This window comes from Drosophila bipectinata, chromosome 3L, assembly GCF_030179905.1.
Source record: "Drosophila bipectinata strain 14024-0381.07 chromosome 3L, DbipHiC1v2, whole genome shotgun sequence".
Lineage (NCBI taxonomy): Eukaryota > Metazoa > Arthropoda > Insecta > Diptera > Drosophilidae > Drosophila > Drosophila bipectinata.
Window position 1 is genome coordinate 4,204,633 of NC_091738.1, and position 27,649 is coordinate 4,232,281.

The 27,649-nt window shown below is 43.9% G+C and overlaps 1 protein-coding gene across 3 annotated transcripts; it reads right to left on the bottom strand.

The window, feature by feature from the left end:
• Window positions 1-172: 172 nt before the first annotated feature.
• On the bottom strand, window positions 173-18,657 carry Blimp-1 (PR domain zinc finger protein 1). Of its 3 annotated transcripts, none has more exons than XM_017244973.3 (6): window positions 18,106-18,657; window positions 5,571-6,101; window positions 5,352-5,468; window positions 4,873-4,911; window positions 1,916-4,535; window positions 173-1,850 (listed from the first exon to the last, which is right to left on the bottom strand). In XM_017244973.3, exons 2-6 carry the CDS (start codon window positions 5,982-5,984, stop codon window positions 1,351-1,353), a joined length of 3,690 nt encoding a protein of 1,229 aa, XP_017100462.2. In that variant the 5' UTR covers window positions 5,985-6,101; window positions 18,106-18,657; the 3' UTR covers window positions 173-1,350. The 3 variants fall into 3 exon arrangements, with proteins under 3 accessions (XP_017100462.2, XP_070135560.1, XP_070135561.1); XM_070279459.1 differs by lacking the exon at window positions 18,106-18,657 and adding an exon at window positions 6,497-7,121; XM_070279460.1 differs by lacking the exons at window positions 4,873-4,911; window positions 18,106-18,657 and adding an exon at window positions 6,497-7,121.
• Between the last annotated feature and the right edge of the window lie 8,992 nt (window positions 18,658-27,649).

Genomic DNA, 27,649 nt, shown 5'->3' on the forward strand with positions numbered 1-27,649 from the left:
TATTTAATATATATGTTTTTTTTATATATGTTTAGTGTTTTATATAATTCATGTGTGTTCAAAATACAAATACAATCGTAAGTGTAAATGTGGACAAATGGAAACAGTCAAAAGCACCGATTTTTCAGCTAAGTTTTTTTCATTAAGTTTCTTTTCTTTTCATGTTGCTTAGTTTTTATATGTTTTCTGTTTTTCTTGTTTTTTTTTTTTTGTATAATCATAGTAATCATAATGATAATGGTAATCCCTAGAGGTCTACATAATTATATTTAGCTAGGCGATACTACATTAACAGATGCCGAAATAAAGTTCCCTTTTCGTATTTACAATTCTGGGTTTTCATTTGTTTGCTGCTGCTGCTGCTGCTGGTTTTCCGGTTCCGGTTGTGTATATTTAATAAAATACATATAAATATATATTTATATATATATTATAATGATATATTCATATATAAAATACGTATATATATGTATAAGCTTTCAAGATCTGTTCTTATTGTACAGAGATGATCGACTCTAAGCAAATATCTGTATTTCTGTATTTCGGTTTCTGTATCTTTATGTTCGCGGGTATCAGTGCTAACGAAATTCAAATAAGGCAACTTGAATCTATGTATTGTATGTATGTGTGTGTATATATCCTTAGTCAAGCTTGTATTTCTAGCAGTGTATTCTACATCTAAAGGTTCGCGCCTCAACAAACAAACAAACAGGTAAACAAACAAACAGAGAGCTTGAGAGAACAGAATTCATAAATCGGATAAATCATCTAAAATCGAAATTCAAATCTAAATGCATTTTCTCTCGTTCCCAAAATTCTTCTCTGCTCCATTTATGTTTTCTTTTTTTTTTCTTTTATTTATCTCCCATTAACAATTGCTTTCGGTATTTACCAATTTATCATTTTCATTCAGTTTCTTTATCTTTATATATATATATAAAATATTTATCAAAAATAATATGCCCTTACTGCTGATGCTCTCCTGCTCCTGCCATGCTGATATAATGGTGAGAAGAAGAATTTGTGGTTTTGCCAATTGGTGAGATCTAAGTTATTTTTTTCATAGCGCGAAAATGAGTTTTCCAACGGGGCTTGGGGAGGATCAATTTTACGTGGGGAAAGGAGGACTTTTAACTACCATATATACAACTATATAATAATACCGTTACGTTTACTTGTGCTGCTGCTCTATGTTGCTGCTGCTGTTCTTGTTTCATAGGTCTGTCTGTCTGTCTGTCGTCCTGTCCTGTCTGTTCTTAACTCTATTTGATTTTATTGCACTTGGATTCCATCACTTCCTCTGGTCGTCTGCTCATCAGCCAAGTCTGCCGTGTCCTCTCCAGCCAATCCCTACGTGCACTCGATTATCATGGGCTGGTTGGAGGACTCGATGACCGAGGGCCTGCTCTCCTGGGCCTGCACATGTCCACCGTGCAGATACACCCCCGATTCGGGCAGCGACTTGAGGCCCTTCGGGGAGTGTTGCTGCTGTTGCATCTGTTGCATGGCATGGGGATGTGCATGTTGCAGCAGCCGGCTGCTGGGCGAGCTCTGCTGGTGGTGCGGCGGTGGAGGCGGCAGCTGACTGGCGGTGGTCAGCAGCATGGAGGCAGGACCCACGCCCGGATGTTGGGCCATCAGAAGATGGGGCGGCGGCAGACCCTGCTGCTGTTGCTGCTGCTGATGCTGCTGCTGTTGCTGTGGCGGCATGTGGCTACCCAGGGGTATCAAACGGGGAGGCGACTGACCGCCATTGGAGAGGTGCCTCAAGCCAGGATGCACAGCAGGATGCATGTGCTGCTGCAGTTGCTCGTAGGCCTCCCGGGAATCCGGTTCGGGGTGGTCTTTATCTATAAAATTGCAATTTAAAATTTAATATTTGTTTTAAAATAATTAAAGCTAACAGGAAACCTACCCAAGCACTCCGATGTGGCAGCTGCGGCCATGGCCAGCTCCTCCTCCAGGTTGTTGGGCTTGCAACTGGTGGTCTTCCAGTGTGTCCTCAAACCCGAGGCACTGATGTACTTCTTGTCGCATCCCTGGCACACGTACGGCCTGTCGTTCGTGTGCAGCCTCTTGTGCAGCTTCAGGTGCACGAACTGGGTGAACTTCTGGGGGCAGAGATCGCAGGCGTACGGCTTCTGGCCGCTGTGCAGCCGGAGATGGGTCTTCAGGTTGGAGGTGCTCGAGAAGCGCTTCTTGCAGATGTCGCACTGGTGCGGCTTCTCGCCGGTGTGGACCAGGTGGTGCTTCTGCAGGTGCGCCAGCTGGGTGAAGCTCTTCGTGCAGACGTTGCACTTGAAGGGCCTTTCCCCGGAATGGGTGCGGAGGTGGACCTTCAGGTTGCTCAGCTGCCCGAACGTCTTGCAGCACACATTGCACTCGTAGTGCATTTTCCCATCCTTCTTCTTCAGGGGATACGGCAGGGATCGGTAGCCGCGGGACGCCAGGGAGTTGGGGCTCAGGGGGCTGCCGCTCCGGGGACATGAATTTCCGTCCGGACTCAGGCTGCTGGGCGGGGAGATCCTCAGGGGCGACAGGCGCTGCAGCGGGGTAAGGGGCTGCATCAGTGGGTGGTTCAGCATCTGGGTGCTACTCTGCAGCAAATGCAAGTTGGAGGCGGATCCGGCCCCGCTCGAGGCGTTCGACTGGCGGTCGAAGGGGGAATGGGAGCTGTGGGGCGGCGAGTGGAACGTGGAGGTGGCTGCCGCTCCGTAGTGCGGGTAGCCCGGGTACCCGGGACTCGGGGAGTGACCGCCGGCATCGCTGGCTCCCAGATAGGCGGCATGTCGCGACGGCGAGAAGATCACATTGTGGTGATGGTGGCTGGGCGGCGGTGGCGAGCACTCTCCCTTGATCAGGGTGGCCCTGGTCATCTCCGGATCACTGACCACCACTATTCCGCCGGCTCCGCTTCCTACTCCTCCGCCGGGCTGCTCGGGATTCTGGCCGAGATTGGAGCTGCTGTCCGGACTCACGGCATTGCCGTAACGCTGCGACTTCTTGTAGCTGTAGGCCATTTCCGTGGGCGATGTGGGCGGGGGCGTGGCAGCGTTGGCCTGGCGACAAGCATTGGCAGCTGCCGCCGCTGCCTCCAGACGGTGCTGGCTGGTGAGGATGGTCTCCAGGATGCTGGAGCTGGGCTGTCCGAATCGCACGTACCGCTCTCCCGGGGGATCGGCCTCGTAGTAGGGCTTGCTTAGGGGCACTATGGTGCGGGTTTGAGGGCCGCCGTGCTCCAGAACGATCACCGTCGAGGAGGCGGGCTGCTGGTTGGACTGATGCTCCCTCTCTCGCTCCCTCTCACGCTCCCTCTCCCTTTCCCTCTCTCGCTCCAGAATCATTAAATGCTCATCCCCCAGATGGGTGGTGGTCGAGGGGCAGATGGAGTCGGGTTCCGGGTGCATGGAGTGGTCCTCCTCCTCCTCCGTCGGCAGTGACATCTCCTGGTCCATCTCCTTCAGACTGGGCTCCTGCTTCACGCAGCTCTTGTTCTTGAACTCGTACTTCAGCGGCATCTTGACCTTGAACTTCCGGTACTCGTTCTTGTCCGTCTCACAGGAGGGCGTGGTCGTGGGGGAGCTGTGGCCCAGAGAAGCGTTGGTCGTCGTCGAGGAGGTGGTGTTGGCCAAGACCGTGACCGCCGAAGGAGAGCAGCCCGGCTTCTGGGCCTGGGCAATCACCGTCTCCTTGGGGGCGATGGCCTTCTTGGAGCAGTCCAGGACGTAGTTGTGCTCGCTCTCGCTGTCGCTGGAGTCCTCGGGCGGGGTCAGGCCATCCTCGTGGCACTCGTTGCTGTGGTAGCCCTCGTCCGAGCGCACCGATCGCACACTGCCGTCCTGCGGGGTCAGCTGGTGATCCAGCCCGGAGAGCGGGGATCCCGCCGTGTCCTTGTCGCTGTGGGCCATCGGCGATCGATCCTGTCCGATGATCACCGAGGCGTGGCGGCTAGCATGCTGGATGTGGGGGTGGTGGTGGTTCTGCTGGTGGTGGTGCGAGTGGCAGGAGGTGGTGCTGACATGGGCGGGTGGACTGGAGCGGCGGCAGCACTGGGCATTGCCTGCAGGATTGCCCGATGGAGGGGGGGTGGCTCCAGGAGCACTTCCCGCACCCACCGGCAGATGCAGGCCCATCACGTAGGTGATGTGACTCACTGCCACCTCGGCGGGGATCTCGGGAGCTGGCATGGAGTAATGCGGCTTGCCCTCACCCTCGGCCTCTTCTCGCTCATCCGCATCCGCTTCGTCCTCCTCCTCCTCAACCTCCTCCTCCACCGCCTGTTTGCAAGCGCCGAAGATCGTCCGCTCGGGATCCACGTCGTAGCCGAGCCGACTGGCAAAGTCCTTGCAGTACCACACCATCAGCTCCTCGTTGGGCAGGATGTCGCGGGTGGTGTAGAAGTAGATGTTCTCCTGGTGCTGGCACGCCACCAGGTTCATCACCGACAGGCTGTAGGCGGAGGCCACGTACCGCATCCAGTTGGATTGGGAGCGATCCGAGCCATCCAGATAGTAGTAGTCATCGTCTTTGAAGATCTAGAGATGAAAATAAAAATGAAATAAAGGGGAGGAACGTTAGAGAAAGTCCAAGGATACTCAGGGAAGTGAATAGAACGCACAACAAGGAAGAACACACAACAAACTACAAGAGAAATAGATGGAAGGATGTGTCTTTGAAGTTTCAGGAATGGAAAGATTATTTTATAAAATAGTTTTCTTCAAAAACACATCCTGGAGAAAGTGCAGTGCTAGAACAGTAAGAAATATTGTGCTGATTTTGGAAATAATGTAGTTTGGGGGAAAAGCTGTCGGAAAGTTAGGACTTAAAATACAACAAATAGAAATCAAAGAAAGCATAAATCGTGAGTGGTACCTTAATATTCCCGTAGGTTATGTGGCGTGTTCCCTGCACCTGATTAACAGCAATCGAATCGAATTGGTTCCAAAAGTCAAAATTAGAATTTTGAATTTTTTTTTTTGGTTTTTGGTTTATAGTTTTGGTTACAGATTTGTGTTGGGTTTTGTGGAATGGTTTAAGATTAGATCACATGAAACAAAAATTAAAGAGAAACGAGTTGGTTAGTTGCATATTAATTATTTTTGATTTTTTTTGCTGGATGATTGGATGGGTGGAAGCATTAAAGTATTTAGTGGATAAGGTGATTTTTTCTTATTTTTATGATTATGAATTATAATGATTATGAAGGCAACACATTGAGACCTCTTTGGGGGAGGAGATGTGACCGAAAGCAAAGCAAATATAATATGCAAATCATATGAAAGACCCACAAAAAACAGATGCTTAACCCTTTGTTTTATGAGAAATGTGTAGAAATTATAAGAGATCCTTACCCGCCAGAAATATCGCGCCTTATTCTTATCATTGGGATAGTTTGAGGTTGGAATGCCTTCGAATGGGCCAAAGCGAGTGCCTCGTGGGATGACACCGCTGCTCCAAACTCCTTCAGTCTGTAAAGGATACAAGAATATAAAATACCAATTTAATTTATAACTTACTGACTTTAATATATATTCTTAAATATATATATATATTTTATCACAAAATCTCACCTTAACATTTGGCGTTGAGTAGACCATGGATGACTTAAGCGTCAGGCTGCGGGGCAGCGTCTTGTCCGCCCGATTGGGCAGCCCCCGCTCGGCCTGCACGTCCGGCACCAGATAGACGGCCAGGCGCTGGAAGTCCTCCTCCCGCATCCTGGTCACATCGTAGTCCTGATTGCCGTCCGGCGTCGGGCTGCGACTTCGACTGCGACTGCGCGCCCTTCTCGCCGCCGACAGCTTGTGGTGTGGATGCGGATGTGGATGTGGGTGGGGTTGGGCATGGTTGTGGGGATGGCTGAGTGGATGATTCGCTGCCTTCATCATGGCTGCTCCCGGCTCCTGGCCCTGTGAGTTCTGTGGCAGCTGCTGTTGTTGCTGTTGCTGTTGTGGTTGCAGATGAGTGTGGTGGTGTCCATGCATGGTGACTACAGCTAGATGGTGTTGATCTGCTTACGCTATATATATATGTCTATATATGTGTATATATAGTGGGTTTAGTGGTTGCTGCTTATTCTGCTAGTTGAAGTTCTACTTGATCTGGAAGAGAACAAAGGCGAAAAGAAAAGTGGTTTAAATATAGATGAAAATTTTTGATTTGGCGCTATAAATAGTCACCCATGCATCCCCCTCGACCTGCCCACCTGCTTCCCCCAGAGGCAGCACCCTTTTCCCCAGAAAAGCTCCCCCTAAAAACTGTACAGCGTTGCATTCGTGTCTCGCTGGCTACAAAAAGCTAACTGTAAAACGCCGGCGAGTGGCGAGTAGTGGGATTTTAGCAATGGGGAGAAAATGGCAAGGGCTGAAGGGCCGCGGGGCAGTTCAAGATTACGGCCTCAGTGGAGGTTACACGTTCACGTTCAGGGGCATACCCGCCTGCCCCCAGCAGCCCCCGATGGAAAATCGGAAGGGAAATTCCTCGATAAAGAACTCACTTGATTTATTTTCCTTAATTTGGCTGCCGTTTTTCTGCATTTTGTACTCTCGTTCTGCTTATGCATTTGTATTTCTCTTTTCTTACATTGCTTTCAGATTATTTGGATATATTTTGGATGATTTTGTTTCGACGATTCTTAATTAATATAGAACTGCTAATTGATGATTTTATTTTCGCACTGATTGGCATCAATATTTGATTTATTTGTTAAATATTTTTTGTTTCGATTCTTTTCAGTTGGGCCCGCAAATTACGCATCACTTTCTGTTTCGTTCTCGTCTCGTTACGCATACGCCGTGTGGCCCGTCGCCCGCCTCGGAACAGTTCTCCGGCTGTCCGGCCTGGGTTTGCTATCTACGGCGGACCTCCTGCTGGTGGTTCTACTTTCCATTCTCATTAGAACAAAAACATTTCTTTTTGTTTTAAATCCAAAGACGGAAAAAAATTTGGTTTTAAAAACCAAATTTAGCAACAAAGTTTCAGGCCAATATTTATACTTTTTTTTATTTATTTCTTAATTGTTTCTAATTTTTTTTATATTTTATATATATTTTGTTTTTTTTTTGGTGAAGAAGAGCTATGAAAACGTTGACGCCGCCAACTGAGAGTTCCTACTACTGACCCACATCCAACCGGCATAGACCCCAAAAAAGCTCGAAAACTGCACACTCGCACACCCAGACACGGTTGCCGGCATTTATGCACTCACTACTGCAACACGAACGCATCCCAGAGATTCCGAGCTCGGAAAGTTTTTAGCGCGAGAGGGTTGGGATTGGCAGAAAACGCTTTCCGGCAGAAAGCTTTTTTCGCTGCCTCGGTGGTGCGTCTGGTGGTTGCAGCGGTGGTTCATTGGTGGTTGCTTCCGGATTATTTCTAATGGTCTATTGGGTTCTTTTTTTTCAAATATTCAGCTGCGCAATCAAGAAATTATTGGGCAAGGCTGATTCCTTCTTAGAAATGAGGAAGTTATAATATATATCAAATGGATAGGAGATATAAGGGTATTTAAGAGACCTATTTAAATAAAAAAAAAAATAGTTAAGATAGGATAGTTAAAATAATTTATTTTTACAAAGAATATCATTCTCTATCATAGAAATTAAAGTAACTTTTAGAAGATAAAGGGATTTCCCCTTGGATCCTTTTAGTTATTCAGGAAATGCCATATTCAGGAAATACCTGGAACTACTAATCTTATCAGACTCTCCTAAGCTTTACCTAATAATTTGAAAATATTATCGCCAGCCCCCCAATCAAGTTAATGGCCAGGCCTTGGCACAACCAGGAAGTTCACTTTTAAGGGTTTTTTTTTTGAAGAGGAGGGTTGGTTATGGACTCACCCAATCTAGTATGGATATATGTAATAAATATATATAGTAGTATGATATATTGTTTGCAAAACTCCCCCGTATAAAGTCAAGTGGCTAAAAGGAGGTCCGATCGTCAAACTGTACGCACGTAGAATGCGAACTGTCCGCCCGTGCGAATTTTCCGAGCCCGGCGATCGGGCGACACGGATGCAAAAATTGCCCGTCCCGACTTTTATGCACATATTGCGAATCTCACAGCCAGAACTTGTATGTATGTAAGAGTGTAATTGTGTATGTACTTATTGATGCACTTGCACTTGCACTTGCGAATTTCATTTTGATGCGGAAATGTGCGAAAACGATATGCAGAAAGTGATTTTCTGGCTGGCTATTATTTGAGTTGATTTTATTTTCGGCGGTTTTGAGATGCCCAAGAAGAAAAGTGTGTGGGTTTGCCAGCTGGCGCCGTCAGACAAAAATATGCAGACGAAATGAGGAAGATTGCTGCTCATTTGGCGAGATACTTTCGATTTTCGATCGACCCTTTTTGTCGCAATTACAACGCCAGAGAATTCAGATACAGATGCAGATGCGTTGGCCGCACTAGGAAGTCGAAAGTCTTGTCATGCATACCGTACAAAAATCAACAAAATTCTATTAAAATAAACAACTGCAACCGTATCTGTATCTGTTAGTTACATATTGTACGTAAGTACGTACATACGTATACGTGCGAGTACGTATCCGTGAGTATGTGTGTTTGCAGATAGCGCGCCAAAAAGCTTTTCGCTATCGCTTTGAAAATGAAAATAAACAGCTGCACACATACTACTCAGTACTAGAGACTTGTATATAGAGAAGCGACTGCATTAGAAACAAAAAGTAAAAATCGGTTGGCGCTTTGCGTTTCTAATCATCGCACAATTGCATTTGAAGGACACCCACTCGACGATAGGGAGCTCGAGTGCGAGTGAGAGGGTGGCCGCGTCAAATTAAAAATAAATATAAAAGTAGTGCTGGGTCTAATAATCACAAGAATTGTTAATTTCAAATAAGAGGAATAGTCAGCATTCAACTTGAACGCCAACGACCCGAACGAACGAGTGCATTCTGATAAGAGTGCTCCCCTGGCACATTGCGCATACGCCCTGTTGGCTTCCGCAAAGCTCTTCTATGCTCTGATCTTTATCAAATGGCAATGCGGAAAGCAATTCGAATCAGAAACAGAAAACAGAGAACCGAACAGAGCCCCAAATGTGATCGCTTGGAATCGCCGGCTCAAGGACAAAGTGAATCGTAAAACTGTACTACCTATATATAGAGTACTACCTATATATAATATCATATAATATATATACTCATATACACGTTCAACTGATAACTGCACTCGGCTGAAGGCACTGCAGTCATAAATTGCAGCTATGCGCCATCCCGCTCTATCTAAGTAGGAAATCAACGCCGCTAAGTAGTTTCAATGAATAAACAAATTTAACGATGTTTTTTCCAAGTGTAATGTAAATATTTATTTAATGGCCATGACAGTGGGTTAACAGGGGTTGTATTCTCTTTAAAAATATCTAGCTTTATAGTTTTAGTTTTGGAATATTTAAGAAGAAATAAACAAATCTAGGGATAATCCCCTTTATAGATCGTACTAGTACTTCCTTGTAAACATTCTTTGATCTTTCGTTATGGTCTCTGATATATTATGACATTGAATTCGCTACACTTTCGAGGGTATTACAGCGCTATTAGTTAATCCATAATTTCCATTGTTGGCCAGGCAGATGAATACAGGGTGTGTGCCTAGAGAATCGAGTACCCAGAACCCGGAAATGTAAAGTGAATAATGGTGGGGGGGCCCAGAGCCGTGGGAGGCAACCGAGGGGAGTTTTGCATTTAGTTTTATGTGCAAAACGAAACGAAAAGCGAAAAACGAAACGAAAACTGCATATGGGGCGGGAGTAGGGGGCTAGTGAGGTGGGGCAGCTGATAAAATAAAATTGTGCGCTATTTGTCTGCCGCCCCAAGCCACAGCCCCCCAGCGACGCCCCACCGCCACTGTCTGTGTAATAATAATTTGTGTGAGCTTTTTCTAAAAAAAAAAAAGGGAACAAAGGCAAAAAAAAAGGGGGAGGCGGGCTAGAGCATCATCATCATCATAACCTTGAGTCACAAGTTGAGAATGTGCATGCGAATTGAATGCGAAAACAACAACAACAACAACAACAAATTGTGGCATTTCGTCTCGCTCATCCGCATTGCGAAACCAAAATGGGTACAGTGGGTGTGTTTAGCAGGTGATTATCTAATCAAAGTGTCGCGAAATTAATATCACCATTTCAAGGACATTGAACAAAAGGTATTCCAGTTATTTTTTTATATGCTTATCCCACCCACATATCATCAGACCCCTTTTTAACTGAAAACCACCCCATTTTGGCTTTGTTTTTGTTCGGGGCAAGTATTGTGTTGAGGTTTCGTTGCACTTTAACCTTGAAAACATACAGTGTGCATTGTTACTTGCCACGGCGCATGCCCCAAACGAGTGCATGCTCCTCTTTGAGGAGAGAGTCTAAAAAATGGAGGAGAGGAGCTTCAAATGACGTTTATTAACATGTCCCTACTGTACAGTCAAGTCATTTGGGAATCTGACAGTTAATAAACGTACTCATTCATTAAAATTCAATTTAAAATTTATTTTCAACAAAAACAATAAAAAGCGAAAGTATATGAATATATATTATATAAGCAAATAAGAGTAAAAAAGTTTAATAAATAATCTTGTTTTTTTTCTGTGTAGTATAATCAATTAAAATTCAAAAATCGAAAGTATAAAATTTGAATAACAAAAACCAAAATAATTAGGTTGAATTTTTAATTAAACTTTTTTAATTTTTTTTAGCTTTTGCTTTGTGAATGCCCTTGAGTTAGGCGCCAGGTTATATATGTAATCACTTTGTTTTTGCTTTGACGTAGGTCAAATAGCCATAAATTAAGAGGGGTAACAGGAGGAAGGTAGGGCACCACCCCAATCCCACCCTACCCTTCTATATCACTATTCTTATCAATGCATTTCTCGAGTGTTTATTCTAAGCTTTCGGTTTGCACTTTGCTTCCTTATCAGCTTGCAATTTTTGCGCCTTATTGCGCAGTGAAAGTTTTCCATTTGTATGCCGTCTTTATAGTTTTTGTTATTGTTGCCTCAATAAATGTAAATTTGTTTGTTTGCCGTTTAATTAGAAATGATTAGGCTTTGATACTTGGATGGCAGCTAGAGTATAGAGTGTTGGCAAGGCACTCGAAAGACTTGTAACTTTGCAAGCAAATAGCTTTTAGTGGAGGTCCTCCCAGGGAGATTGCATCATCTGCCATACAACAGGGTTAATGAACCCAAAGGTCAAATGCTTTTCACCCAGACCCAGACGCCAACCGAGACGGAGACGGAGCAGTCAGCGTCGCTGCCACTGAGACTGCAGTCGAGGCAGAGAGGCAATGCAAATGATGTGGATGATGTCATGACTACCAACCAGATAGTTATCCTGCGGCAACAATCAATAATCTTCAACAATTAAAAATGGAAAATGGACACCAAAAGTGAGCTGTCTCTTGTTGGGATTTCCGTTGTGGCAGACGGATTCTGAGCCCCAGCCAGCGGCTTAAGCCCATAATCCTGTGGGCGACACATTACCTTGACGACAGTTCCCAAAACGGTACAAAACGGAACAACAACAAACCCGACCTACGACAAAGCGATTGAAAATGCGCATAAATTCGAGAAAGGAGCAGCCAGCCCAGCCATCCAGCCAGCCAGCCAGTGTCTGCCTCCCGTTTTGGCCAAAAAAAAAAACAGAGGGCGGGGCAGGGGGCCGCAAGAGATTGGTTGCCAGACCATGACAACAACAAAAAGTCAAAGTAAGAAAAAAATAAAAAATAAAATAAAACCAACTCACACACACACAATAGCCCAACAGTCGAGAGGAAAACAACAAAAATAAGGGCCAGACAACAGAAAAGGCGAACGACCCTTTTCAGGCATTTTCAGACGCCAGACGACTTCATATCACTGTGGCCATCCACAGGGAGAAAAAAAAAGGACTATCAAGTGTCCTTTGGTTACAAAAATTAGACATTTTATTAAAATAAACATGATAAGTTAGTGCTTCTTTACAAAGCTGTAATATTTCATAAAGAAGAGTTTCTTCTAATCCTTTTATATTTTAAAATTATATCCTAATTTTTTCTTAGTGTCCTTTCCGTTATGTTGGGGCAGGGCCCAGGCCCCGAACTGCTGCGGTGCTGCAACTCAGTCGAGTTCGGCTCATTATCCTTTTCGCTTTCCATACATAAATCGCATCGCTGGCGCTGTGGCAGTGCCACTACCAGTACCAGTGCCAGTGGCAGCAACTCCCGTTCAATGAACTCCGCCGGGCACGTACGGTCGTCGTACCCGGGCAAAACGGATACACACCCAATACGGAAAGCGAAACACACACAGGACAACGACAGGAGTAGCTGTCGTGACGCTGTCGCTTGCGCTGCCGCTGGCAGAGGGCGAAAGCAGCGAAGCTGGCAGCAAAGCTAGCAGCAGACAGACGCGAAGGTCCTGCCCAACTTGGGTTGGGCTTTCAGTCGCGTAAAGCCGCGTGGTCTTGACAGTGTGCAGCTCATAGAACTCTGCCCAGTTTTGGCTGCGACATCGACAGCGCTGCCGCCGAGGCCAAGGACCCTGGACTGCAGACAGAGGACTTTCAGCCCGACTGCAGTTGAGCCGAGCTTCTGCGCCGACGTCATCGTCTGCCCAGGCAGGCGCAGCAAAGTTTCACTTTTAATTTTTTCCACCCATTCAGCAAAAGCGCTTTTACCGGCAACCAAGGCCATGTGAGCGAACGAGACAACGAGATGTGTTTGTGTCTGGGGCCAGGATATGTATTTGCATCACGGTAGGGGGGAGGGGGCGGGGTGGTATCCACACCACCCTGGACGGGACGGTGCATTACTGAACTCTGTAGAGTAGAGAGAAGGTTGTTGAACTGCGTCGGCAGCGACGCTGCAAAAACTTTCACAACGTTTCGGCGGAAAGGATTGCGTAGAGGATGAAGGATTGGAATGGGGGTGGAATCAAGGAGCAGAGGATGTGCTTTCGTAGTGCGCTAGGACATGGTCAGCACAAAAGCAAAAGTAGATTTTATGCAAAAAAAAAGACGAAGAATCTTAGATATTTACCTTTTTTTGGGTTTATTGCACAATATTACAATATTCGTAACTCGATTCCAAATATCTCGACTATTCGATTCCCCAACTCAGTCTTTGCCTCAGTCTTACACGTACACGAATCCCGAATCAGTTCGATTTCGATTTCAGGTGTTGGCCATGATTTGGTGGCGTTTTAAGCGCGACTTGAAGAAACTGATGTTGGCGAAGGTGTCGCGAAAATAGATGCGATCGAAGTGGCAAGTTCTGCGCTGATCGACGTGTGAACACATTGCACCAGTTGGTGGTACCTCCGGCTGCTCCCTATATAGATACATAGATACTTAATCCGAGCTTAGCACTAAATACACTTAAGCACGTTTACGATTCTAAACTTTATAATATTTTAGATTTTAAATTTTATTTTTGGTTACGGGTCGTTTGAACACATTTGTGGTATGATGCGAATATTTAGCTTTCAGCTTCTACATATATCTGCACAGTCCTGGCGAGGAGGCTCTGCCTTTTGGTTTTTTTTTGGTTTTTTGGTCCACGGAACGCGGCTGTGCCATGAGACATGACCTGCCCAACGCGCTAACATCCCGAGTCAGGACTGAAACGGCTCGCTGCCAGTTCCCTTCGATTTCAGCCAAATGCCACAAGCAGCACAGCTGCAGTCGAAGTCGAAGCTTGCGCTGTCGCTGACGCCATCGCTGGCGCCGGCAGCACTGCCCTCTGAGCTCAGACAGTAAACCAGAGGGGGCCTTGAAGGGGGGATTTCCATTGCTATTGGCACTTGCACTTGGCATGAACTGAACTCGCCCAATGCAAAACAATAGCAACACGGGGCCAGCAGGGGCAGGGGCACCACCAGCAGCAGCAGAGACGCAGCAGAGCTGCAAGGGCGTCTCTTTTCAGTTCGGAACACATCGGCTTGGGTTCTCCACTTCTGTGGGGATGAACTGGGGGTGGCTTTGTGGCCAAGCTGCACAGAAAACCCAAAACATGTTGACTAAGGTCGGGTAGAGGATTAGGTTGGTCGGGGGAAAGGATGATAATGAGGAAGTCCATATATCATAAAGGTTATGCAGGGTATACATTACTGGTCATCTTACTCAGAGCCTGATCTATGATTATTTAAAAATAATGTAATTATTCTCCCATGCACCTTGCACTTTTTCCAGTGCATTGCAGACTTGCCGCAACTCTCACTGCACACACACTCTCCGGCTGCATTCTCAAGACTCTCTCCGCAAGTATTCGCAACGCATGCTCGGTCTTCCCGGGGGGTTGAATGAGTGAGTGCCTCGCCAATTCGATTGCATATTGACCATTGACAATGAACTAGAGCAGAAGCCGGAAGTCTCGCTGCCAGGGACATTATGCAAAACTATTCGGCTTGAAGTCACTTCGGTGAACCCCAAGTTCTAAGCTCTATGAACTAAGCCGCCCTCGGCAAAAGTCATCGCGGTACGCCAGGCACGTTTGGTTTTTTTTAATGGCTGGCGACATAAAACTGTAAAGCCGAAAAGTATTAGGTGGAGTACAGCCGGTATATGTACCGTTAGGTTAATAAAAACCCATTTTGTCATAGTCAAGTTACGAGTTGGTTAAGTTTCGGAGGAAAAGGCAGGTGGGGGGATCATCAAGTGACGATGATTACGTATTCATGGCGCGTAAATGAACATAATTTGATTTTCAGTTTTATTAGCTTTTGGGAAGGGGACTGAAGAGTCATGGTTTTGGCCATCCCCCCATTAATATATATCATAGAATATATATTAATAATCCTTTTATTTAATCCTTGAGCTTCCCTTTTTTGACTTTGAAACCTCAATGTCACCGACCGCCATAACATTGTAGGCATTTACAGCTAAGGCCGATAGTGTCAACATCAACAACAACAACAAAAAGCCAACAACATTGACACAGAACCTGTCGCTGTTGCAAAGTTCAACGTCAAACGAGGCTTCGGGTATCGCAACCTCGGCTTCGGTTGGGAACTCGGCGCATGCGCTTATGCTCTCGGCTTTGGCTTCGGCTTCGTGTCTTGCACTACCACTCTCTTCCTCTTCAGCTCTCTTTCTACCTGTCCAGGTAACTACATATGTATGTGTGTGTGTGTGTGCTTTGGTTATAACGCGCTTGAGTAGGTCGGTCATTGAACTTGTTTTCTTTTCATCTGCGCTACCGCCGCTGCTGCTTCTTGCGCTTCATTCTTGTGCTTGGCCACACTTTCTTCCTGGTTTGCTGCCTCTCTTTCGCTCTCTTTTTTGTACCTGCCAGCCACCTGTGCGTTGGCGTGCCAGCTCCCTCGCTCCATCTCTCTCTCTCTTTTCCTGTGCTCTCTTAAGTTTTCAAGTTGGGAGGCTGCCGCGGATGACTTGGCAGGTCTTCTTCTTGTGCGTGGCAAGTGGCCAAGGTAGCAACAATTCTAATTGCTGGCTGAGGGGATTCCGGGGTCCCAGGGAGGGCAGCAGTGGATGCAGCTCCAGCTCCAGCAGAAAGCAAAAGGCAAGAAGAACCGCCCAAGGTAAGACCGCGAGCGAGTCAATAACCCTGGCTTGGAAAAAAAAAGAACGTTGGCCAAGAGTAAGAGTGATTTGATTCCCTTTTCATCAGGCCTTAGAAGTGGCAGAAGAACCAGCACAAAGTGCACTGGGGGAAATGAGAGGTTTAAGCCTGGTTTAAGATATTTGGGGCTTGTTTTTGGTAAGAAAGAGGTTCTAGGAAGTTTATTATAAAAATAGACTTGCTAGAATAGAATAGAATAGATAATGTTCTAACCATCTTCACTAAAGAACTTGAATTTAATTTAATTTCTACTGAATTTTTTCAATAAAATATTTGTTACAATTCATCTATTTCCCAGTGCACTGACTGAAGAACTGGCTGGAGAGCAAGAACCTTTGGATACTTGGCGGGCTGTGCCTTGGTTCAGTTGAGCACGCCATGTGCCCATGAGCATTTGCCAGTTGAACGCCCTTTTCACGGCAAATGATTCTCGATGTGCGACGCCTGAACCAGAAGTGGGGGACACACCAAGCGGCAGGAGAGGCAGCAAGCACAGATAGAAGAGGAGCTGGTTGGCTGCAACCTGCCCCAAACCGAAACTCAAACCCAAGCCCTTGGCCCAAGGATGAACCACCGATCAGATCTGAACTGGTTTCCCCTTCTGGTCATTGGCTTCTTTGGCTTTGGATTCTCCATCGCCCCGCCCCCCTCGCCGGCTCCTGAGCTCCTCTTCTAGCTGATGCGGCAGATTCACTTTTTGCAGGCGGGGGGATTCTCTAATTCTTGGCCTAGGTCCTTGGCCTCGCACAGCCTCGCCGCGCCTCGCACGGGCTTGAAATGAAAACGAAAACCGAACGGAGGCAAGTTTGTTGCCTAAGTCATTTGTTTGGCGTGCCGTGTTTGGTGGTGTGTGCCGAGGGGGGCGTGTGACTGGCTGACAGTCAATGAACTCTCCGCATGCGTGCCAAAAAAAAGTGATAGAAACAACAACAACAAGACCAGTGGCAGAAGATAAGCCAGTAGAGGAATCAAAAGAATTGCTTTTGGCTCATTTAAATTGCAAAATAAAGCAAGCTGTTTCCGAGCTCTCTATCGAGGCGAAGGAGGTGTAGTATGATACAAAATATAAAGAGTGATATATGTATAACTCATTTCGTATGCGATTCGGAATCGACAGCTCTGGGGGAGCAGGTGGCCGGCCTACCAGCCGTCCGCCTCCCATCATCTACCCTATGGACTTGAACAGCTGCAGCAGCTAATGACCTTGATATTGAAATTATCTTGACATTACAAATTCGCAATGGATTTTAATCAGATTGGTTTTTATAGCCAATGCTTCTGTTCATTCATCTCGTCTCGTTTGGTTTCGTTTCGTTTCGATTTCATTTTCAATTTATTTGTTTATACAATATTTTATTGCCGCCGCCTGTTGGAGCGTGTTAGCGTGCGATCGCAGTTGTCGAGTCATTTAAAGTCAAAGTCAAGGTTTTTCTGCCTTACGTCGCCAATTATCTCCTGCCATCTCGCTCCACCGCCTGCCACCTCCGCCCCAGCCCTATAGCGCCCTCTCTGTTCCTCTTTTGGCGTGTTTACCCCCGTTTTTGTTGTTTTTGCGATTTGTTTAAGCCCAAACTGGTTTTGTCTAATTATTTGTGTGTTGTGAGTGTTATATTGTTGTTTTTGCTGATGTGCTTATTAAAATATATATCTTTATATACCTATATACTATATAGTATAGTATATGTGTAAGGTAAGGGTTATCCAGGAGAGAGGGGCATGGGATTTTTCTAATGAAATGCCAGTTCCCATCGCTCGCCCATTTGTGGCCAAGAAGTTTTAGCTGCTTATGCCATTTTTCTAGCCTGTCTGTAATTAATCATTTTACTTTTTTTTTTTATTGGCAGTTTGGGCTTTTTTGGCTGGAAACGTGTTTTTGCCGACTTATTATATAACATTTCTATTGAAAAATTACGATTAGCATAAGTCTGTACGTGAAAGTCTTCATCGAGACCTTCAGTATGTTGGTTCTGGCTGAATGCTGTGTAACATCATGGTTAAAATTAAACGCTGGTCATAAATTATGGTGTTTTTGGGTGGAGAAAAAGTTGAAAATCAGGAATAGAACTTAACAGTAAAAGAAGCAATTAAGATGTCAATAAAAAAAAGTTTCAATAAAGAAAAATTATCAGAGAATAAATTAAAGAAGTTATAAAAAGAGTGCTGACTGGAAATTAGAAATGAACTAAGAATCGATTAGAAATGATTTAATGCCAAATTGATGCGATGATTTGTTATAATATATTTAAGAATATACTAAAAGTTTCCACCTCCAAAGAGGTGGTCTTCAAAGAACCCGAAAATCGCGCCCAAACATATTTCCTGAAACTTCCCCAAGCGACCCAATGTCTGTTGGAGAAAGCTTTCTTTACAGAACTTTCGGGAATCTCAAAAATCAGGCCAAAAAATATCTGTTCATATGATTCTATCATGAGAACCCTACATTAACTTGTCGACTATATAACTTATGACTACAAAAAAAAGGAAAAACAGGTGGTGCATTTGAAATAAATCAATTGGAAATACTCACCATGATCAGTTTTTAAATGCATATCCGTTCCGTGTTGGCTTTTGTGGTTACTGCCGTTGAAGTAGCTGCTAATGCTGTGGCTATATTTAAATCCATTACGCAATAAATCCAATCCAATGTGCCGAAATGTGCCGAGTTTCAATTATGATGGACGACACTTTGTTATTCTTGAATTTCTGTACGAGTATATTGATATCATACTCTATCAAAAGATTTCATACACAAATGCACTGTTGGTTGTGGGAATTGAACTAATTTTTGCTTAGGTTTAGTGGAAAATTTGCATTAATTGTGAGGGGCAGGCAGTCTTATCTCGATGTCACTTGTTCTAAAATTTGCACCTGAATTTCTATGATTTATTAGAATGCAACACAAAACACTTTATAGGGGGTGGTGGCTGTTGGTGGTGATATAACTTTTTTTTTTGATCAATTTTAGAATATTGTCTGATGGATTTTTGTAAAGTCTCTGCGCGTGCGTCTTACGAAATCATGTCTCGATCGTTTTGTTGCTTACGGGAAACTGAAACTACGGATGAGTCGCGGTGCGACTTCAATGTCGATGTCGTTAGAGGCTTCTGAAGGCGGTGGCAGCGGCGGTGGCAGAGCCCCGGCAGAGCAGCGGCCGAGCAGACAGATAGACTTTTCAGCATTTCATTACACGGCCAACACACTCTCTGTCGCTGCTTTCTTTCTCTTCAAGCGCACACACAGACACAGATACTCTAACACACAGATACATGGAGAGGAGCTCAGGTGTCTCAGGTTCTCGATCTCGATCTCTTTCTCCCGCTCTCTCGCACGACGAGCGCGCAACAGGCCAGAACTTTCATTCAAGGTGAGCGCGCGGGCGCAGGTATCTCTTTGGCATTGGAACGAACACCACCAGCTCGGCACCACAGATACAGATACACGTACTATGGAATACCGATGCAAATACCCTCGGCTCGACTTGCTCTTTTTCGCACAAAATACAACAAAAAAAAAATAGTTCTAAACGCGTCTAACACATGAGCGGCAATTGAGCATGGGAGCGTAAAATTACAACACCACTTTTTTGTAATTTTTCCCGTGGACTCTTCTAACAAGTTTAGAATCCGCGCAAGCCAAGCGCAACCGAAGCGGTGCCCGGGCCACTTGTTCTCGATTCTCTTAACCCGTTTCTGATCGCCCTCTCTGGTATCGCCACTCTAGTATCTCTGTTGACCAGGCAGGCGGCGAGCGAGCCAGGTTCTCTGGCCAGTCTCTTGGCCAGAAGTTTGGCACGGCATGTAATTGGCTTGCTCATGATTTGTTTCTGTTTCGGTTTTGTTTACTCGCTTCCTTTTGTCATTTGTATGTGGTTATTGTTATTTTTGTTACTGTTATTGTTGTTGGTATATTGTAATTGTTATTATTGTTTTTTGGATATCAAATTTCATGGTGCTATAATTGCATCTGAACAATTGGCAAACAAATGTGGCAGTGAAAAAAAAGGGGAAGTGACGAGAAAGCTTTTTTTCGCACTTTACAAGGTTATACACGATGGATTACTTAATTTGGCCCATTTGGGTTGTTAAATATACTTTTTATGTATTAAAAGGTATTATTAAAAGATGATATAATGGGTATTATCTTATTCAGTTTTTGGGAAACTCCCCTAATCATAGTTAAGAGCTATTTAGAACATCCTTTATAATCAGTGTCGTTGGCATTTCATGTTGGTGATGAACAAACTGCATTATAATTCATAGTTATATATGCCTATAACAATTTTTAAATATTTTCTATTAATTTTGCAATAAAATTTAAATTTATTCAATATTAATTTCCTCTAAATATACAACCAAACCTTAAAAGTAAAAGTAAAACTTCATAAAGTTCTTAAAACAAAATAATAATCAAACTTAAGTACCAGTCATTGTATGACTCAAACTCTTAGCGATTCATGATCTAATCGAAATCGATAAAACCGCGCTATAAATAGTGTGTAAAGCACTTACCGGCAAATAAAATTTGACTTGATAGAAACTTCCTCTTGGAGTCATAAAAACAAACAGCAAATAATCTGGGAGGGAAACTTTTAAGCTAAAAAATTATAGTGGCGTAGCACAAAAGACTTTAACGAAAACTAATTGAAAACCGGGCATTTACATAACTTAAATGTAATTAAGACGGGGCGAGTGTGCTGCCACGGGGGGCAATCAATATTTGAGAGCCGACCGGCATATGATCAACCTTGAACTTTACGCTTGACGCTTAAAAGACAAACGCCCCGAGGACTGTGCGAATCAAAAGGCAAATCCCCGCATCCGTTTTCGGCCAAGGGAACAAAAAAGCCTAGCAAACTCATTAGTTTTATGCCACAGTCTACTGGCCGCTGCCATCATTCGCTATAAATAACAATTGAAGCAGGCAAAAGGCCCAAAGAATAAGTCTGGCACCTGGGATTAGAACCTTCTTTGTTCGGCCATTAGAACTTATTTGGCTGAAAGCAAAATCTCGGCACGATGGGGTCAACAAATTCTTAAACACCATGGCATGGGCATAATTTTGATAGTTAAATACATCATCACTCATTTGTCCCAAGAGTGGTAGGTAAGAATTTTGTAGACATTGAAAAAATAAAAGTGCTTTAGTGTATGGCTTAAATGTCCAATAAATCACAGAGATTATGCAAAGAAAGATGGCCTAAACCAGCAGAATAAATACTAGTTGCCAAGGCAGATGAAATCAAAATAAAAAGCCTATACACATATTTGTTTTAAGGTGGGCTCGGACTTGACCATGAAACAAAAAACTTTCTAATACAAAAAAATAAATTCGCATAATTTATAGTTTCTTAAATTTCAGATTGCATCATTAGTTTAAAATCCCCTCCAGAAAGGAAAGAACTTTCAACTAATCGAAATAAACAAAAGTGATTTGGAAGAAGATTTTAGCATAAAACTATTGCGTCTTAGGAAATGGAATCTCGATTAACAACACGTTCCTTCTATTCCGAGCCATAATTGAAAGTAAAGAAAAGAAAAAAAGTGGAAGCATCTCTTTTAAATAAATATGAATTCGTTTAGGCTGAAAGCAAAAACCTTTTTGGCAACAACAAGTGCGTTTTAGGCGCGACCACCATCAAAAAATTGTGGTTGTTGTGTTATTTAACACCCAAAACACATACCCCAACATATAGAGATGGGTTTTTTTTTTTTGGGGGAAGAGAGCGAAAGATATACGGGCGTATGCGTAGGCCCGAAAAGCCGGCATCTACAGCTGGCCCCGGCTTCTTGGCCAACTCATCATCATCATCCCGCTTTCGGTGGCTCGTTCTCGCGCTCCCCATTGCCGTCTCTTTCTGCCACATTTTTGGGCGCAACAATCATTTCTTTTCTTTACATTTCATTTCGTTTTTTCGGTTAGCCAAGTTTATTTCAAGCTCACGCACACACGCAGCTCCGAGTTTTGGTTCGGGCTCGGACCTGGGCCCGGGCCCCGGCCAGGTTCAATGACTTCTTACCAAAAACGAAAAGCAACAACAACATTTAAGTCTTTCAGTTTCTGTTTCGGGCTCTGCCGACTTTTTATTTTTTTGGTGGTTCTTCTTCTGCGTGGTGGCTTTGTGTTCTTGTTGTTTTCGTTTTTTAAACATTTCGTTTTCATTGCTGGAGTTCATTGGCCAGCAGAACCAAAAAGAAGCTGCTTTCTGGCCGCACTTTTTGGCCAAGTAAATGATGGATGAAATGGAAGGGCCCCAGGAAATTTCCCACTAAAGTATATATATATATATATATTTTATTTATTACATTGAGGTTTTCGGTTTTATTTCAGATAAAAATAAAAAAAATACAAGAAATTCTTCCATTGCTGCTCTTCTGGATTTCATTTTGCATACTTCTTCGGCGAGTTTGTCGCTTAAGTCTTTTGTTGTTCGGGCGCTGTGATTGATTGCCGGGATAAAGCCATAATATTTCGTAAATTATTTTGCATGACACCACAACAAAAACTAGTTAATTTATTTTATTTGCACGCAATGACGGTGTTTGGTGCCAGAAATTCTGAGGTAGTTAAGAATAATTGGATACTGGGAGCTGAGGTTGCGCAACTCAATTCGATTGGCATTTCGCGATGATTAATTTCAGTTAATTATTACAATTATGCTTTATCCATACAGTGTTGAACATACAGCTTGGCTTAATCACTGCAACTAAAAATAAAGTTTAGTCTTAGCTTAGGAAAATTAATAGAACCAATCAAAGAATCTTATGGACTGATCAGGACTCCAGTCGCCAATCAATCTTAACCCAAATCTTTTCAAGTCTCTGATTGTTTGTTTATTTGACGGTGGTTTGCGTGGTCACTCAAGAAATTAAGGAGTTTGCCACAGTTTGCCACTTGTTGTCAGTTGCTACCACCAACAACAATAACAACAACAGTTACACCAACACCATCAACAACAGCAATCACAGATCTTGCCATCAATTACGACTTTGCTGTTGGCGAAAAAAAAAAATAGATTTTTGGCCTCCCCAGTGGGTAAGTAGTTCAACAGTTGCCGTTGTTGTTGCTCTTGCTGCTGATTATGTTGCAGCTGCTGTGGCTGTAGATGTTGTGAGAACTTGACTCTGAGCCCACGCCAATAGAACAGAAAAAGAACCAAGCTAAAGCTAACATGTACACGGAAAAAAAACATAGCCAGCAAGCCAAATCCCTAAGATTTTCCAATAAAAGTTTATAGAATCTATAAGCAATATTAGTCTTAAGTAAGGGCCAATAATTAGGCCAAATTTGGGCACTTGTTTTCTCAGTGTAGGGGCGCGAAAGGTGTTAAACTCACGCGCGAATTTTGCGGTAAAAGCTCTCACCGCACACAAACACATTTGCTGGATGGATAGACTTGAAAGATGGAGATAGAGTTGGGAATGGAGATGGAGAGACGCGGAGTCTCATTGATAGCCCGCCACTTGGCGGAGTCTCAGCTTCAGTCTTCCGTCTCCAGTCTTGGAGTCTTGGAACTGGCGGATTGTTGTTATCTATGTGCCAAACCTGATTTACTTCATGATTATGTTTGAAAAATTAGGTTAGGAGCAATGAACTTGCCATTCGTCAGAGGCTGGAATGGCAAAAGAATCGGCGACTGGAGACTTGAGACTTCTGAGAAGTCGGAGGAGAAACGAACGGGATGGACGACGGGGAGACAAAGTGAATGCTTTTCTCTGTTTGCCTGTCAGTCTGTGCCCGCCTGTCCGTCTGTTTGTCGTAGTAATAGACACCTGTACAGGTCAAATTGGTCGGCTGTCTAAGAACCATTCCGCTGGACGGATCGGTTGGACTTTTGATTGCTCCGAGTTGTGTCGGTGAATGCATGTATCCATGTTGCAAGGATCGAAAGGCGGCACCACTAGATGTGGATGTGAATTACTATTTGAACTTAACCGAAGCTGTCTTTTAATATATATAGACATATAGACGGGCACTTTAAATAGGTCATTTAATTGTTTAACCAAAGAGACCTTTAAACCATTGACTTCATTTTCTAATTGAAAAATTCCTCCCCAGGCCGTTAAGACTAGAAGATTAAACGAAAACCGCAATTAGAACTTGAACCCTGGCCAAAAAATGTATCTCGAGGTTCGCATTGACATCGAAGACTGTGAGAATCAATGTTCGAACCGCCAATAGCTTGCCAACCTGGCTAAAGCCTGGCTGGAGCTGGAATTCACTCTTTTTTCCGCAACGAAATGAAAAATGTGTGCTAAGCCAATGACCGACAGAAGCGGCTTAAACAACAGCAACACTGCCAGCAACAACGGCAACAACGGCAACAAACAACAAGCAACAACAGTGCAAACAGAGCGCACACAAAGGCAGAGCTAACTGTTAACACGAATACGTGTGTACGACAAATTCGCAAATCGCGAAGAAGAAAGAGGTGGGCTGCCGCTGGCGGAAAGAATCGTGAATTCTTCTCTCTTTCTTCTCTGCTCTGTTCTGTATTCTTCTGTAGTCTTCTGCATTGACTTCAAGTGTTTGTGTCAATCCATGGAGCCTACGCCTCCGTTCATATTGCCTCCTCAGTTGGCTTCGCTGTCACTGAGGCATTTTATGCTTATGATTACTCCACCAACACGTCAGGCAAACAAAAACAATTCCAGAAATGTTCTACATTTTACTTAATACCAATTAAGTGCTATTGGCCAAGTCAAACGGGAAATTATAATAAGTATCTAAGAAGATTCTACATTGTAGACTAAGATATAGTTTAAAATACTTCATCTTTTTCCAAACCTATACCCCTTATTTTACATATCTCTCTTCTCATCTTCCTATATCTCTTGTCTTCAAATATATCCACAAAACAATTGAGAAAACTATTCCAATCCCATTGACTTAAGATCCTCATCTGTTTACCGATCTTATTGTTGGCCCATTGTTGTAGGGTATAATTTGCTCTGCATTGTCCAACCATTGTATCTTTGTATCTTTCCATCTACTCATAGATGGTTTACTGACCAATTCCGTTCTGCTGTCACTGCCAACGCCTCTGGCTGCAAAAAAAGTTTATAAATTGTAACAATGAACTCTTAAGCTGTTGTCGCTCTTGTTTTCTGTTTGTGGACTAATGCTGATTGATGATCGAACACATGCGAAATCGGATATAACATATAACTTAAAAAAATAGTATTTGAAAGCGACACGGCACTTGCATAATTATAAACCGTTAGAACGGTGCTTAAGCGATGCTGTATCCTGTAAAAGGACTCTCCCACGATCGTAATTGCCGCGCAGTAACTGTAAACACGCAACAAAAGGATTTCCTACCACCAACCAGCCAGTAACAGCAGTGGGATCCTTCGTATCCTCACACCTGACGAAATCAAAAGCGTTCACAGTTATAAGGACGAAAGACAGCGAGATCCCATACTGATTATCATTGGATCGGTCCCAGCATCTGTCGAGGTTTTCCATTTCGATGTGTTCTTTTTTTTTCAGCGTTTTGGGGTTGGGAACAATAGTCGAATGGGAAAATTTCCCATTCCGCGCGAAAATTCTCGAGTTTTTATGGGTTTTCCAGTTTTCAGTTCCTCTGTCGTCGTTTTTTAAGGGTTCCTCCCTTTGATGTTTGCTCGAGTGTGGGTACCCAATAATTATGTAATTTTAGATTCGGGATAATGGGAAAATATCAATAAAATAGGGAAGTGCCAGGTTGTGGGTTAGTCGTGTCTTCAGACTGTGTGCTCATTTCATTGAGAGATCACTTTGAGGGCCATTTGAACGGAAATGATGACCTGGAAAAGCGCAGGACAAGGAAAAGGATGTGCTGACCCAGTTAGTTTTTTTTTTTTAGCCGGAACCACTGATCCACTTTGCGACGCAAATAGCATACCACTTATCCATAGAAATGTCTTGAGCTTTGTACGATTTCCTTTTCCCATTTCCAGGAGTGTGGAAAATCTTTTTATGGTCCTGTCAAAACTGTAGAATTCCAAAAAAATACAATCTCTGAAAATAAATAAAACAATTTTTTATGCATGCCTCATAAAGATGATGGATGACGGGCTGGACATTTTCCACGGATGATGCAACATCTCGTCACGGACTCAGGTACCCTGCCAGCCAACCCTGACCAGACCCAAAACCCCTGACCCATTGTCCCAAAAGGAGCGAGACAGACACGCGCAAATTTGCGGCCTCTTTGGCAAGGATAAACAACGCATAAAGAACACAGTTCAAGGACTCTGACTTGCCATAACTTTCTCCCAGATTCCGACTCATTTTTTTTGGGAAGGTTGCGGTCATAATTTCTGCCCAACTCAGGTAAGGCCACAATTTCCGAATATTAGCAAACGGCATGCGGGTTTGTTTATTTTGTGCGGAAAATATTCTTAAATATACGAACGAAATCTTTCCCAAAAATAAACAAGATTATAATGGCTAATTGTGTTGTCTTTTTGCTTACTTAACGTTTCATCGGGTATTTTTAAGAATGATGAATAACCACCCTCGGTCCACTGACGTCCATCGATTACTCATCCCTCCGACTGCAACTTCAGTAAGTTGTCAAAAAAGATTGGAACACACCCACTACCCCGTTGGGCTTCCAGTTCCGCATGCGCACTGATATGTGTATTTTGAAAACGAATCCAATCCGGCGGGACTCCAAATGGGAATTAAAACACAAAAGAAAGCAATACCGGGAGAAGCTCGGACACACAACCCCCTTTGATTTTGAATGCTCAGTTTTACGATCGACACGCCTTCCCAAAGTCCCACTCGCAGGTGGGAGGCAGGTGGATGAAAAGTGGGCAGTGGGGCAGGGACGGGCTTTGCCTCCGAGCGGTAGCCGGGCTTTGTTCAAAGCATGTTGTGCGCGCCAACTCTGTTTGCTCAACTCATTCGACATAATTTAACGAATGCCAAAAAACACAATTTTTAGCCTCATTGCTGGTTTTATTTTTCAGTTTTTTTTCTCGCTGACGTTCAACGATTTTCGCCGGATGATCTTAGATCTTGACATATTTGATGGGTTTTTTTCGCTTATATGATTTTTTAAGAATTTTAGGAGATCTTAGGAGCCAGAATACTAAGTACACTGAAGCCTGTGATCTATAATTATGTGCTATGTGATACTATAATGACTATAAGTCTCTTTTAAAGGACATACTCTCATAGAAAAATATTTCTAGCCCTCTTCAAGTTTATTACTTTTATTGTATTCCCTTTTTAAACCCCTCTTATATTTTATTACCCTCTCATAACTCGGCAAAATTTCGGCTACTGTGCGTGTAAACTGGGGGAATCGAAGTGATTCACTTCACTTTTCAACAAAAATAAAAAAAGTTACCAAAAAAATGGAGTCAAGAGCGACAAAGAGGCAAACATACGAGGGGAGGTTGGGCGAAAGAGAGGGTCATTCTCCCGCAGTTAAAAAATCTTTCAATGTATTCCCCTCCAATACTGGGAGGGAGGGCAGACCATAAAAAAGCGCGTGCGCGCGGGGCGAGAGTGTTTCGTGTAAAAATTCTGTGGGTTTTGGGCCAGAGCAGCGCGCTCTTTTCCATTTCATTTTCGGCTCACACACACAATAAAAATGTATAAAATCGAGAAGGTCAACAAACTGAAAGGTACTTTTGTTGGTGGGGCAGCGAGGGGCGGGGAAACGGGCGGAGGGGAAGACGACCACTGACTGACTGACTGTTGGTAACAGAGCATGCATTGTTGTTGTTTTCATTATATATTCGGTGCGTTCGTTGAACTCCGAGTTTTTTCTTGTTGTTGTTTTTTTTTTTTGGGCAGTTGAGCAATCTTTTTTTGTGTATTTTATTTATAATTTTTGTTGTTTTTGTTCTGGTTGAAAATGTTAAAATTTTCATGCCCGCAACGAAAGACTCAAGCGACGAACTTGGAAATGTGGGCACGCCTCTGGCCTAAATTTCGTTTCAAGGAATCCACGGAAACGATTTGCCTACCGTGCAAGGACGAAAGATGGGTTGAAAGGATTCCATTGAAAGGAGAAAGGCATTGAAATGGCCCGAAAGGATAGTGGGTGGGTGGAAAGCAAACCCTTTGACGAA